The sequence below is a fragment of the Rhinatrema bivittatum genome, chromosome 2 (genome assembly GCF_901001135.1).
Source record: "Rhinatrema bivittatum chromosome 2, aRhiBiv1.1, whole genome shotgun sequence".
Taxonomy (NCBI): Eukaryota; Metazoa; Chordata; class Amphibia; order Gymnophiona; family Rhinatrematidae; genus Rhinatrema; species Rhinatrema bivittatum.
In genome coordinates, this window is record NC_042616.1 from 582,714,317 (window position 1) to 582,730,496 (window position 16,180).

The 16,180-nt window shown below is 42.5% G+C and overlaps 1 protein-coding gene across 6 annotated transcripts in view; it reads right to left on the bottom strand.

Annotated features, from left to right (window-relative positions):
- The window catches only part of ARHGAP28 (Rho GTPase activating protein 28), a 547,343-nt gene that overhangs the window by 132,693 nt on the left and 398,470 nt on the right, over positions 1–16,180 (bottom strand). For all 6 annotated transcript variants that reach the window (XM_029591030.1, XM_029591029.1, XM_029591034.1 and 3 more), the window contains one exon: positions 12,879–12,966. In XM_029591030.1, the coding sequence (XP_029446890.1) occupies positions 12,879–12,966 (88 nt within the window). The remainder of the gene's footprint in view (positions 1–12,878; positions 12,967–16,180) is intronic.

Consider the following 16,180-nt stretch of genomic DNA (forward strand, 5'->3'; position numbering starts at 1 on the left):
TGGCACACAAAAATAACCCCTAAACCCATCCCGACCCTTTAAAACTAATCCCTTAGCTTCCCCCACCCTCCTGACCCCCCAAAAAGCTTTTTACAGGTACCTGGTGGTCCAGTGGGGGTCCCTGGAGTGATCTCCCGCTCCTAGGCCGTCGGCTGCCACTAATCAAAATGGCGCCGATGGCCCTTTGCCCTTACCATGTGACAGGGTATCCGTGCCATTGGCCGGACCCTGTCACATGGTAGGAGCACTGGATGGCCGGCGCCATCTTGTGCTCCTACCATGTGGCAGGGGCTGACCAATGGCACCGGTAGCCCCTGTGACATAGTAAGGGCAAAGGCTATCGGCACCATTTTGAATACTGGCAGCCGATGGTCCGAGTGCAGGAGGTCGCTCCCGGAGCCCCGCTGGACTTTTGGCAAGTCTTGTGGGGGTCAGGAGGGTCCCCCAAGACTTGCCAAAAGCTCCTGGTGGTCCAGCGGGGGTCCGGGAGTGATCTCCTGCACTCGGGCCATCGGCTGCCAGCTGCTGGCCATCCAGTGCTCCTACCATGTGACAGGGTCCGGCCAATGGCACGGATACCCTGTCACATGGTAAGGGCAAAGGGCCGTCGGCGCCATTTTGATTAGTGGCAGCCGACGGCCCAGGAGCAGGAGATCGCTCCAGGAACCCCCACTGGACCATCAGGTACCTGTAAAAAGTTTTTGGGGGGGTCGGGAGGGAGGGGGAAGCTAAGGGATTAGTTTTAAAGGGTCGGGTGGGTTTTTTGTTTATCGGCTCGGGCGCAGCTGATAAACAAAACCGCGATCAGGCCCGATGAAAAAAAACAACACATGTGAATCGGAACCGGAATCCGAACCGATTCTGGTTCCGATTCACATCTCTAGTAATAAATGGAGTTCACTCATAGAAAGGGGACATTACTAGTGGAGCATCTTAGGGATTGGTCCTTGGACCAGTTCATTTCAAAATTTTAGCAAGCATCATTGAAAAAGAATTGGGAAAGCTTTGCCTTTTTTATGATGGTATCAAAATCTGGAACATAATTCTGGAGTCTACATCTTCAAAAGGATATAAACTGTTTGGAGTCAGTTCAGAAGGTGGCTACCACAGTGGTCAGTGGTCTTCATTTTAAACATGTATGCCTAGAGGAAAGTTGAGATAGGGTAGATTTGATAGAAACATATAAATATTAACTTTAAGAGAACGGGCCTTCTTGACAGCTGGACCATCACGTTGGAATTCCATTCCACTGGATCTCCGACAGGAGCCTTGCCTCCCAACCTTCCGAAAAAGACTTAAGACTTGGCTGTTTAACAAGCTTTTTCGGACTCCTCCTAAATTCCACCTCATCAACATCTATAATGCAGCCACACCAGTTCTATGTAAATAACTCTATATGATGTTAAATTACTACTGTATTTCTCTCTTCTCCCAGTTTGATCATCCTTGTTCATTGTAACTGCAATTTTCCTCTGCACAGGTTCCAGTTTTAATTTATTTTGCACCCCCCTGTTCAACAGTAAACCAGCATGATGTGATTGTATCATGAATGCCGCTATATAAAAACCTTAAATAAATAAATAAATATCTTCAAGGTTTCCATGCAAAAGAGGATCTAGAATGAGAGAGTCATGGGATGAGCGTGAAAGGGGGTGGACTCAGGAGTAATCCCAGTGGGGGTGGAGGAAACAAAAACAATATCTAAACTCAAGAAATCATGGGGTAAATTCAAGGGATCTCCAAGAGAGTGATGGGAATTATAAATCTAAATTAGTTGGGCAGAGTAGATAGGCCAAATGGTCTTTTTTTGGCAGACAATGGCAATGAGCGGCTTTTGCCTTTTCCAGAAAACTGGAAGAATTTAGCCATTCAGTGTAAAGCATGGTCATGTGACTTATGAATGTTACTCAATGAACTGATGGTCTTCAGAGTAATAACAGAAAAGTGGAATTGTCCATGGAATAGAAATTTCATGGAGGAGTCATGATATGAATGAAGCTGGAGGGAAGAAAGTTCAAAGGAAACAAGGCCTAGTGGTTCTAAGAACCAGTGAAATCAAAAGTTCAAATCTTGCTTCTTCTCCCACTAATACTCCTCACAACTTTGGGCAAGTCACTTTTACCCATTGCCTCAGGTACCCGATTAAGTTGTAAGCTTTTTAAGGAAGTGATTTATTGTACTTGAATACTTACCACCATTGTACTGCACTGTGTTTTTTTTTAGTAGTACTCTAATAATGAGAAGTAATATTATCTATAGAGAGAGTAAAAGATGCCTGGAATAACCTAACAGCAAAGGTTATTCCAGGCAAACCAGTATTTGGCAATCTTCAAGCATGCTTGGAACAGATAGAGAAGATAGTGATGGCAACAGAGAGGTCCATGTTCAAAGGGTTTTGACCAGTGAAGTTCAGACTTAAAAGGACAAACTCCGAATTTTGAATTTCCTGCCTTGCTGAAAAGAGAAGATTAGGCTGGGTAAATCATTACCCAGATAAACATACTCATTTAAAAAGTAGTGGAGAGTTTCAGGGGCGGTTGAGTAGCATCACCACCTGGCTAAGTTTAGCCTGGTAAATCTAACTGTAGTGAAGAGTAGGTCTAAAGTTACCTTTATAACTTTAAACTTAACATAGTGTGTTCAGTGGGAAACAAATCCTACTGAATATCTCGGCTAAAGGAACCCGAGTTTGCCCAGGCAATCTGCCACTCACTGCCCCATTCATTATGGACTTGAGGGTTGGGAAGTTGCAGAAGAAAGTAAGAGGCAGATAAAGGAAGCATCACTGCAGGCCATGGTTAGCTGTGTTGACACTAATAGATTTAAACCCCTCAGAACCCAAATGATTCAAATCCTGCAGGTTAGTGATACCAGCTACTTTCTAGTAAGGTCATGACAACTAGGTGGCCAGGTGTTCAGAATGTCTGTTCATATAGGCGGTATTAAAATATTGTAAATAAATAATAAAGAACTCTCACTAGTTTTGGGAGCTATTTAGATTGTTACAAGTTTATTGGTAAGATGTGTTTGTGTGTGTGTGTGTGTGTGTGTGTGTGTGTGTGTGTGTATGTGTGTGTGTGTGTGGGGGGGGGGGTGGGGTGGGGAGAGGTTACTGGATGTTGGATTACTGTGAGTATGAGAATTTGAATGCTCATATACCCATGATGCTAGAAAACCAAAAAGAAAGATAACAGAAACTGAGTTGGTTAAGGTCAAGCTTCTATGGATAGCAGTTGAGATATATCCTTAGTGGTGTGGACTAGAGGTTGGCTCAGTGGCAGTGCTGTGCACTGCTATGTGGAAGAGCTGATCTCAATTCTCAGACTGGGCTTACTATTCTGTTGTTCAGCTTGGACTGGGGGTTGCTATGGAAATAAGAAGAAAAATCAGGAGGAAGGATAAGGGATAAAGAATGGAACATGGGAGTGGATGAATGAAATGGAAACAGGAAGAACCTAGTTATATGAAGTGGTTGAACCTAGGAATTCTTTGGATCTCACCATCAGTTCTCTCCTCCAGAATCACAGATAGGGGATACTGTGACCCAAAAAGGAGAACAAATCTGAGACTGAAAGATCCATTCTGTAAGGCCAATGGATACAAAGAAACATCCGGAGGATCCAGTATCCTGAAGGAGATAGAGCACAGGGCCAGAGAACCCATTCTTTCCCAGAACTGGAGAACAGTGAGCATGCACAGAATTAAAAAACAAAACAAAACAAAAAACACTTCCATGACATTTCACTAGTTTCCAGTTGTATGTGGTTGAAACAATTGTAATGATAACTATAGTGTTAGTCATCATCTTCAACAAGACATTACTGTAGGTGAAACCTCATGAAGGGTAATGCCACACCTCAGAGAGAAGCATAGTACTGACAAAACATGTAATACAATACTAGTTGATATTATCTTCACTCAATAATTGCTTATAGAATGTTGACAAGCATTGACACCGTGGTTCATATTTTTCTTATTGAAACTGAATACTTAAGAACTCATTAGCCTTGGAATGGCATTACTTAAAACAATTTGCCATTGTTAAATGAAAAAGGCAAACTTTTGTGCTAAATCTTATCTGTAAGCACTAGAGTGCAGTGTCATGCAATTTCAGCTACTGTAAAATAAAAAAAAAAATTCACTCTGATAAGATCATGGTAAGCTTGAGCAAAATAAGCCAATGCGCTGCAAGGTTTGATATGGTTGGGTTTGATGATTGACTGGAAGTCTGTGCATAGGTCTAATAATCTATAGTAGGTCTTTATTGCTAAGTGGTTGTACTATCTATCTATCTATCTAGATATACCAGCATCACAATCAGAGACAAAGAAACCAGACAGAAAGATTGGATCCCGGGGAGACCGACACAAACAAAACAGTTTTCAATTTACCTTCACATCCTTTATCCTCAGTAGAAATTAATGTGTTTCAGAATGGTTTATCTTTTGTTCCCACCAAAGTATATTACCCAGTTACAATGTGGACTTATATATGCAAATTTATTTAAAGCTAAAAATGGCTAATTGTTTTGCCAATGATGTCAACAATTCTAGAACAGAGCGCTTTGCACCAAAGCCAGACCCTATGATCCACATTTTTTTAAAAACTAGTTTTACATGATTTAGGGCAGATGGAAAAGACATTTTGCCAACCTTTTCACAATTGTACCAAACAAAAAATTGTGGCATGCGAAGATTTACACAATGAGAATTCTATTGTGTTACAACCAGCAGACAAAGGAGGAGGGGTGGTAGTTATGGACCAAACTAAATATGAAGCAGAAGCACTATGACAACTTTGAGATGAACATTTCTATACTTTATTAACAGAGGACCCAACTGAGTAGCTATGCCAAGACATCTTGGTCAGTCTACAATCAAGCAAACAACAAGGTTTTATTAATAACAAAGAGTTGGAGTTTCTGCTTCAAAAACATCCAGTCATCTCTAATTTTTACTTGGCACCCAAGATACATAAATTTCTAAAGGACCCTCCTGGAAGTCCCATTGTATTGGAATTGGGTTACTACTTGAACCACTATCCAAATATGTGGACTTGTTTTTGAATCCACTGGTGCCTCTACACAAATTGTACATTAGAGATTCCACCCACTTCATTTAAAAACTTGATGAGTCTTTGGAGTGTGCCAGAATGGAGAGGTTGGTGACAGCAGATATAACAACACTGTACACTATTATTCCACAATCAGCAGCCATACAGATTATCAAAGAGTCATTACAGAACACTGACTTATCAGCTGGCCATCAATGATTTGTGGCAGATTTGGCAGCTATTGCCCTAACCAAAAACATTTTTCAATTCCAGAACAGTTTATTCCATCAAATCAATGGGGGCCACCATGACTCTGTTGGTGGCATGCCTTTATGTATCGAAATTTGAGGAAATGCATGTCCATATCTCTTCTCTTTGGCAACATGTCAGGTTTTGAGTTATATTCATTGATGACATTTTTTTCATTTGGACCTCTTCGTTTGAACATCTTCTGGAGTTTGAAGGATGGCTGAATCAGCAGGATGTAAATTTGCAGTTTTCTATTTTCACAATTCAACAAAAATTTTATTTTTTGGACATGATTGTGTACAAATAGGAAGACAAATTGCAAACTACTATTCACCACAAAGAAATAGACAGAAATTCACTTTTATCATTTCAAAGCCATCATCCTACACATTTGAAAGAGAACATCCCAAAGGACCAAGTCCTTCGCCTTAGGCGGATATGTTCTTTGAAGGAAGTATCACTGAAGTAGAAAACATGAAGAACAGATTTTTACAGAGAGGTTACCCTCACCGAATTATTAAACGAGAATTCAAATAAGCATTACATGCCAATAGAAAGTGGCTACACAACCATCGGAGAAAGAACCTGAACATAGAATGGCATGTGTATTACCTTATTATTATTATTATGACAGAAATTGGTATAACTACCTTACGATGGTTCTCATCCTACCTATCCAACAGAAGCTACCAAGTATCAATCAACAACAACATTTCCAAAATATTTAACTTCAACACTGGAGTTCCACAAGGCCCAGCACTGTCAGCCACTCTATTTAACATATACCTTCTACCCATTTCCCAATTACTAAATGATCATCAAATCACCCACTTCCTCTACGCAGGTGACATACAACATCTAATTCCCATCCAAAACTCCCTCGATGAAACATACAAAGAAACATCTGCTCTACTTGACTCAATCAAGCAACTTCTAACACATTTGAAACTCATAATAAACATTGACAAAAGCGAAATAATCATCATGGACAGAAAACCCAATCCAACACCACAACCCCAGCTCTTACCTGGCAATCAAATGAACCCAATATCCCCTGTCACACACACCAGAAACCTTGGCGTAATCATTGACAAAAATCTATCCTACAAAAACCACATAACAACCAAAATCAAAGAAGGATATCTCAAATTGCTAACCCTAAGACTTCTAAAACCATTTCTAAACTCATACGACTTCAGAACTGTACTGCAGCTACTAATTTTCTCAACCATCGACTGTTGCAACTCCCTACTGATTGGTCTACAATACACCAACATCAAACCTCTTCAGATTCTTCAAAACTCAGCTGCCAGAATTCTAACTGGAAAAAAAAGAATGATCACATAACCCCTAATCTGATTTCACTACACTGGCTTCCAATAAAATCCCGAATTGAACACAAAACCATGACCATCAATCATAAATTACTATACAACGAGCATCAAGAACAAACTGGTTTAAAAATAACCCCCCTAAATGCCCATCAGAACCTATGTTCAAACAATATATTTCATCTAACAGTCCCTCCCATCAGAAATGCTTACCTATCAACTACAAGAGATAGAGCGTTCTCCATTGCCTGCCCCAAAATATGGAACTCCCTACCAAAAGATTTGAGAACAGAAATCAATCTTAAAACATTCAAGAAGGATCTGAAAACATGTTTATTCTACAAAGTCTACATCGACAATCAAATAACACAACAACCAAACACTAATCAGTACTACCAACCAAACCCACACAAGAACAAAACAACAACCAGCAACAACCATCTTCATACAACAATGAACTTATGATGGACTCTACAAAGGAACTGTCTCTAAGATTAACAAATCATACCATCTGTATTACCCTGCAAACACAAAATTGTCAATTTAACCCCCATGTTATCCCTCCCTTCCTTCTTTTCCCCCCTCCCATGAACCCTCCCATTGTTTCATCGATTAGCAAATGTTAAACTACCATTAATCTGTTTGAATCTTGTAAACCATTGTGATGGCTACAACAAACAATGGTATATAAAACTCAACACATAAATAAATTGCATCCGCACAAGTGAAATCCAAAAAATCATTAAAAAACATTGAAATATCGCATGCATACCACAGACAGACCGCGCACCCCCCCTAACCTAACCCCCCCCTCGGAACCTCATTTAAGACCATATGGCCTTGTACCCAGTGTTATTAAGCTCAGTTTTGCTTTGGAGCTGGGTATTTGGGGTGGGGGTGGTAGGGTCGGAGTGGATGGAAGGTATAAAAACGGAAAACTGGGGAGTACGTTGACAGAGGATTGGTTGTTGAACCACACATTTTTGTGCAACACTTGTATGCAGTTTTTTTTTCTGTTTGCATCTGCTATTGTTATCTCAGATTTGTGTAACGTCTTCCTATTAATAAAAATTATTTTGAAAAAAAATTGAAATATATTATGTGACCTTATTCCTTTTCAGGAGACCCGGATTTTTGAGAATTTAAGAGGCCAGAATCTATGAGATATGCTTATAAATACATCCAGAGAAAGATCCACATCCAGTTCAACACCTAGGGGTCAGTTCACATGTGGCAAATGTGTCTTGTGCGGTCATGTAATGCAGATATAACAATTTGCTTTACCTAATAGCACCAGAACCCATTACCTTCATGGACATTATACATGCAACTTCAAACAGGTAATCTATGCTATAGTATGCCCCCACAATAACATTTACATTGGCCACAGTAAGAGGGCTATAAAAACCAGAATGATCCAACATGGAAGTTGCATTCAAACCAGGAAAATGGAAGCACTGGTGGCTCAACATTGGACCAAGCACAATCATACTGTCCAAGATTTAAAATGTTTTTTTTTTTTGTACAGGAACTCAGTTTGACAAGAGGGGGCGATATTTCCATTCAGTTACAACGATACGTCTACTAATGGGAGACAGTTCATCCTAAGGGTTTAAATAAAGCCATTCAATGGGAGGCATTTTTTTTAAAAATAAGACTGCTCCTTACAGTAACCTCAAGGTATAACAAAGTCCACATTTATCACAATTATACTTAAATTGCTAACTCATTTGCTGGGTCATTATCACAACATTGAAACAGTTTAGATGGCTGTGGAAATATCCGTGCTACAGATAAGAAAAGATTCTTAGAACATAGGGAAACTGAATTAGCATAATTACAAATGTACAGCGGAAGGCAGTACTCTGTGTTGGAGCTCCTTACAGGGGTCCAGAAAGCTTTATACAAATTGATCTTGAGGATCCCTGTGTCTGGAGCTCTCCACAGGGGTCAGTAAAGTTCTTTACAAATTACCACTGGATACAAACAGCTAAGAGCCAGGATGTGACACTAATATCATAGCATTTGTACTGCAAGGAGCCACTGAATTAAGTCTGCTCCAGATACAGTTCCAGCAAAGAGTCATGAAAAGGCTTCCAAAACGCTAAGAAGGTAACAGAACTCTATTTAAGAAGTGAAGGGCATAGCTTTATAACTCCTTGTTTAAAGAGAAGCCATGCATCCAAGCTTGCTATAGCTTTGGCAAACAGATAAAGAATAGGGATGTGCAATCATTTTTGGATGATTAGGAAATTTGTATGATATTTCCTAAATCATCATGGATCGGGAAACCGATAAAACAATTGCATTTCCCCCAAATTTTCGTAAAAAATAGTTTTTCGGCTTAGCGCGCACTAACAAAAAATGTTAGTTACCGTTAGTTTTTGTTACTTTTTGTTGCTTTTTATTAGTTTTTGTTAGTGCGTGCTAAGCCGTTAGCGCGCAGTAAGCTGAAAAATGATTTTTCATGAAAAAAAAATGCCGATTTGCCAGTCTATTTAATGTACTGAGGGTACAATACAACACATTAAATTGACAGCAGCATTATGGCTACTAGTAAGAATTGAAAGGCATAGTTTATGATCTTGTACTTTAAACATTTAATGGTTCTCATTGGAAATTCATAGATAATTATGCTGTGTTTAGCAAGCCGTTCATTAACAATAGTTAAAATCTTGAGTCACTTAATTGGCAAATTTACATATAAAGGTTAGACAATTTGCTTAAAAAGAAAGATTGGTTTGAAAAATCTTTTAAAAACAATAACAAGATACAGGCATTAATATCAATATTGGGCCGGATTTTAAAAGGGTTACGTGCATAAGGTACGCGAGTAACCCTTTTAAAATGCCCCTGCGTGTGCCGAGCCTATTTTGCATAGGCTCGGCGGCGTGTGCAAACCCTGGGACACGCGTAAGTCCCAGGGCTTGCAAAAAGGGGTGGTTGGGGGTGTGGCCAGGGGGCATGGGGTCAGGTCGGGGCGTGTTCGGGGGCATGTGGGTGGTCCGGGTGTGGCCGAGTGCCCCGACACAGCGGCCTGGGTCGGGGCCTGCCGCACCAGCAGACAGCCGGTGCGCGTAAGTTACTACTGTCCGGAGGCAGTGGTAACTTTTCGAATAAAGGTAGGGGGCGGGTCTAGATAGGGCCGGGGGGGGGGGGGGGGTGGAAGGAAAGTTCCCTCCGAGGCTGCTCCAATTTCGGAGCGGCCTCAGAGGGAACGGGCAGCGCGCGCAGGGCTCGGCGCACACAAGGTGCACAAATGTGCACCTTGTGCGCGCCGACTCCGGATTTTATAAGATACGCGCGGCTACGGGCGTATCTTATAAAATCCAGTGTACTTTTGTTTGTGCCTGGTGCGCGAACAAAAGTACGCGTGCGCGTAGATTTATAAAATCTATCCCAATTATGTATAATATTTAATTTTCCTAGTAGAATCAACAATAAGAGATTGATTTCTCTTCACTAAATACAGTCCATGGTATCAATGCAAGAAGATTTATGAACCATATTTTTCCCTGAAGAAACCTGTACGGCGAAACAGAGGCCTTTGTAGGGACAGAGAGAATATAGGATATAGCAGAAGTATAACAGAGACAACAAAGGATATGGAAACATCATTGGGACAACATTCCTGTGAATCAATTACAAAGTATCCTTTCTTGTTCAACTGTATCACCTTTTTAATGAAGGTGTCTTCCATGTGACTCATTTGCAGTTCACAGAGTATCTTTTTTGAAGTCCAGCTCTATTGCAAGTTTTTTGTTTCATTTCTCTGCATATATTTTGACAATGTTTTATGTGGATATTTACACATGCTATAAATGCATAACACTAAAGAGTTTAGAAGTGTTGTAAATGATGAATGATTGACTAGGGCAGGTGATAAATATATGTGTGTTATTGTACCAATTTTAACTTTTGAATAGTTTTGATATTCTTTGCCATTGTATAATAAAGCTTGCAACATTAAGCATCTTTCAAATCATTTAAAACATTAGTGGTGTTACTTACCCTATTTTAAGGTTCTCTGCTGGATATATAAATATAGATATATAAGGCTGTATTTTAAAAGCCCTACGTGCGCCGGGCCTATTTTAAAAAGGCCCGGCAATGCGCATAAAGCCCCGGGACGCATGTAAGTCCCGGGGCTTGCAAAAAAAGGCGGTCCGGGGGTGGGGAGGACCGGAGGCCTCTGACACAGCAGCCATTGCTGCTGTGTTGAAGCATCACATGCCGGCAGGCTGCCAGAGCACACAACTTGCACCTGCCCAGAGGCAGGCGCAAAAGGTATGATCTTTTTTTTTTTTTGGGGGGGGGGGGTTAGAGTAGGGCTAGGGGGGGAAAGGTTAGGGGAAGGGGTGGGAAGGTCAGGCTAGGGGGAAGGGAACGGGGGAAGGCAGCGCGGGTCGGCACACGCAACGTGCACACTTGTGCACTCCATGTGCGAACCGACCCCTGATTTTATAACTTGTGCACACAAGTTATAAAATCGGGTGTACATGTGCGCGTGCTGGGTAGCACGCGCACATGTACGCCGCACGCACCCTTTTAAAATCTACCCCATATTACTTTTTCCTCATTTGTGTCTATGGAAGTTATATTACCAGAAGAGACATTGCTTATTAATACTCTGCTATTACTGTACATTAGAGTATCAAAGTTGATTTAAACATGTGTGGATCTCCCTGGTTATGTTTTCATCAGATTATTTGTTGTGGTATTGCTTGTGCAAACAAATGAACATTTTCTTCCAATTTGCATCTGTTACATTTGGTGGCTTACAAGCCTCCGCACTCACCAAGACACTGCCAATACATGGACCCCTCTTCCATGCAAAATGTCACTGGCCTCCTTTCATGCGGCAGGACGACGCTAGAAATGCTACCCTCTAGTGCATCCCCCTAGGTGCATGTGCACCCAACATCACTGAATTTAAAGGGCCCATGGTTGGAAAAGGCCATGGCACCCCTTGATAACATCATCTCCCTCAGCCTTATAAAAGGGCCCTGCAGACATCCCTACCTTACCTTAGCAATGGGTCTACTGCATCCTGTGTGCAGTGCATGTTGCTTTCCTGCATTCCTGATTCCAGTCTCCAGTGTTCCTGCTTCCAGCCCAGCCTTGCCTCATGTCTCCAGCCTGCCCAGCCTCATCTTATCCAGTGTTCCTTGTCTTCTACCCTTCCTGCTGTACCAATAAATCATTCTTGCCTCCACTTATTTATTTATTATTTATTTATTTGTTTAGGACTCTTATATACCGATATTCTTGTAACAAGTTACAAATCACTTCGGTTTACATTATAACAAAAACCTGTGCAAAAGAATGCATTACATTAAAACAAGGATGAGCAAACTTGGATCAAGTAACATGGTTTAACATGGGGATAACTGGAAGAGATCATCTGCATAAAGAACAGAAAGCTAGAGATGTTGTTCTAGAGGCGAGCAGCATAACTGCTCGCCACTAGAACAGCATAACACTTCAGACTAACTCTTAACACAGCATAACACTTCAGACTAACTCTTAGATTTGACCTTTGCCTGGATACTGACCATTCTCGCTTGCCTCCTGCCTCTGACCCATGCCTAAACATTGACTATTCCTCTTTGCCGCCTGCCTCCAAACCTTGCCTGGCCCTGGATCACTACCTATGCAATGCTCATAGAGACTCTTGCCAAACTCCTGCTGGACCCCGGAATCAAGGGCTCAACCCATGGGGAAAGGGGCTGGTATAGGTGAAGCCTTAGTCTAGTATCTCTCTGGTGTAGCTACACCAGCTGTCCGTGAGGGCCTATGGGGTTCACCCTACAGACTACATCAACCACACCACAGCAGCAAGCGTCCACACTCATTCCAGTATCTAACTGATTGGGGTAATCTTTTGGACCAACTATTGCAAGAGACTGTATTATAAATAGCCCATATGTCATGTAATGTGTTACTTTACATTTTCATATTCTTGCATGCAAGGTTATATTCTGAGATGTAATTGCAATTATCTAATTAATTATTCCAAATTATTTCATGAAACAGAATACAGCTACATTTCCTGTGAGGATACAAGAGTACCTTTGAAGAATGAGAGGTAATGTTCTAAATTAGGAACAGAGCTGTTATACTACAGATCCTGGAAAAATGTATAGACTTTATACAACAGGGTGCTAGTGTTCTTCTCAACTAATACTAAAAAAAGTCTGGTCTTGCAGAGTACAATGAACATAAGTTCCATGTTGATATACTCACTGTTAACTGATTTCCAGACTTGCTTTTTCCTCGGCAGCTGCATACCATTAGAAGAAACAGGGGACACTGGAATGGGCTCAAATGTTGGCTGAAATAACAAGAAAAAAAGATCATGTTCATTATTACACATCCCAAAATATAAAGTTTCATGGTATATTAATTATCTTGCAGATTGTATCACCTAAACACTGCATAGATTTACCTATTCACTATGAAGAACATACTTTAGGCTAGAACTATAGCCACCTTTGGCTCAGGCCCCCACCCCTAGCAGCAGGATCATGTCCCATTGAGTCAGTGCTTGCAAGGAGCAGTAGTTATAGGTTCTGGAGACACTGGAATCACTAGGGATGTGCATTTGTTTGCTACAAAATAGGAAATAGAGACGATATTTCCTATTTCATCGCGTTTCGGGAGGGCGCTGAAACAATAAGAAAACCCACAAAATTTTGTGTGGATTTCTTATCGTATTTCAGGAAGGGGAGAAAGGGCACATAAAAAAAAACACCAAAAAACCTAAACCCTCCCCAACCCTTCAAATTTAATTAAATGAAACCCCCTACCCTCACGACCCCCCAAGACTTGCCTGACCCCCCTCAAGACTTACCAAAAGTCCCTGGTGGTCCAGCGGGGTCCCGGGAGCGATCTCCCCCTCTCAGGCCATCAGCTGCCACTAATCAAAATGGCTCCAATGGCCCTTTGCCCTTACCATGTGATGGGCTATCAGGGCCATAGGTCGGCCTCTGTCATATGGTAGAAGCAATGGATGGCCCACGCCATTTTTTAAGATGGCACCAGCTGTCCATTGCTCCTGCCATGTGACAGAGGCTGGCCAATGGCACCGATAGCCCCTGTCACACAGTAAGGGCAAAGGGCCATCAATGCCATTTTGATTACTGGCAGCTGATGGCCCGAGAGTGGGAGATCACTCCTGGGACCCCCGCTGGACCACCAGGGGCTTTCAGTAAGTCTTGGGGGGTCGGTCGGGCAAGTCTTGGGGGGTTGAGAGGGTGGGGGTTGCAATTAATTAAATTTGAAGGGTTGGGGTCGGTTTGGAATTTTTTTTTTCTTTTACAATCCCCATTGTAATTCGGGGCGGGTTTCGGGCTTCGTTGCAGGGGGGGGGGGGAGAGATGAAATAAAATTGGTCTGAACCATGGAAAACCAAATTTCCTGCGGCGGGCTGATAACAAAGGCCAAACCAAAAGGTTCGGCTGAATCACATATCTAGGAACCACTGCCTGTGATCTCCTGTAGCTATCTGAGGGATAACATGAATGGGAAACACCACTGACTTTGGACTAGTCATGTAAAAGTTTGAGGCTATCAAAGTCTTTGTTTTCTTTTGGCAGGCAATTATTTGTCCCTCTCTTTCCAGCCCCTTAAAAGTTCTGTAATACATGGATGAAAACTTATTCTTATAGGGATGAATTTTTAAAATGTTACATGCATAAGTAGCCTCTACTCTCTAATTCCATATGTAGCATTCCTACGGGTTTGATCACGAGATGTCCCTAGTAGCCAACAAATCATCTGCAAGGAATACCACCTTACAGCTCCTCCTCTCGGCAGCCTGAGTGGATTGACCTTGTTAATAACTAGGGGATGAGAGGAGAGTAGGTGTGGCTTTTGTTTAGCTCTTGAAGGAGCTCTGTTTAGTTTCTTCCTAAATGAGGTCTTTACCCCTCATTAGCAGGCCGATACAGTAAGGAACGGTAGGAAGAGCTGCGTTAGTGCCGGGCGCACCCGCAGTTGCCACATGCACAGTCCAGCTCACCTACCGCTCGATACTGTATGTAAATAGCTTGCAAATGCAAGCTGTGTCTAAGAAGCATCCGTGAAGCGTTAGGCCCGTGCAACCCATTTTACTGTATAGAGCGCTGGTATCTGTCATTTCAAATGTCATTTCAAATGACATTTGAAATGACAGGTACCAGGAAGTAGACAGTTCTCCTACACTCGGGATTACCAGTCCTCTCTCCTCTCCTCCAGAAGCAAGCAAAGAAAAAGGAAAAAATCGAAAAAATGAAAAAAAAAAAAAAAAAAGCGAAAAAAAAAAAGTAGCAAGAGAGAGAGGGGGGAGTCCTCTCTCCCCTCCTCCCGAAGCAAGGCACGAAAAGCAGCCTTGCTTCGGGAGGAGGGGAGAGAGGACTGGCAGTGTAAAGCAACAAAACGACTTACTTTTTTTGCAGCCCCCCTCCGGAGATGGACATCGGCGACGAGGGACAGTGGCTCCCCTGCCTCCAGCTGCCCGTGAAGATGGACGCATTGCACGGGCGAAAGCGGCCCCTGTGCGTGCAATTGGGCCACTCAAGATGTGACGTCACGACGTTTGGCGTTATGTGGAGCGTAGGATTGCCTGTCCTCTCTCCCCTCTCTCTCTTGCAACTTTTTTTTTTCGCTTTTTCGCATTTTATTTTTTTTTCACTTTTTCCCGCTTTCATTGCTTCGGGAGGAGGGGAGAGGACTGGGGCTGCCCCGGAGACCAGCACCCATGGACGCGGCCAGGGCAGGTGAGCGGGGGCTGGGGGAAAGTTTGCCGCCTACCCTTACCCCTGCCTCTAACGCAGGGGTAAGGGTAGGCGCAGCGGTAAGTTTGCAGGTTAAACGCGTGGCAAAACGGCAGGGTAAAAAAGCGATAGTCGGGGCGCGCGTTACTGTATGGGAGGGAATAGCTAATTCGATCGTTTACATCTAATATACATGCCGCGTGCGGAAGGGGTTGCCCGGGGATTTAAGGACGCGGTAAGAGTAGGTTAAAGGGGATTGTGTATCGCAAGAAGGGCTAACAAGGCCGAAAAGTGGGTAGAAAGCGGGTTAGGAGCAGGGTAACCGTGGCCGCACTTTACTGTATTGACCTGTAGGTGTGCTTTGTGTTAAGGGCGTTCCCTGCCAGGCACTCCCTCTCAGTGTGGGGCTACTCTTAAAGTTATAATTAAGGATTTTTGAGAATGGAAGTGAGAATTGGAATTTTCCGGGAAAAGGTCACATTCCCCACCTCCCTGGCTCCAGGAACCTGGGAACTGAGGATCTGTAGTCTGTGACAGTGCTCACTCCAGAGAAGATTTTGCTTTTAAGTAACTTAGATCCAGTTTTGTTTTGAGGAGATTTTGTTTGCCACCCCTCCTCTTTTTTTTTTTATAAAACAGTTTTATTGGATTTTTCAATAATAACATACAACAATACGGAGACGGGTGGTTACTTATCCCTCTCCGCTAGAATCAGTTCCAACAACAAGGTAACCAACAGGTTGTACCCACCGTCCCCACCCGCCTCCCTCCCCCACCCAATCCCCCCTCCCC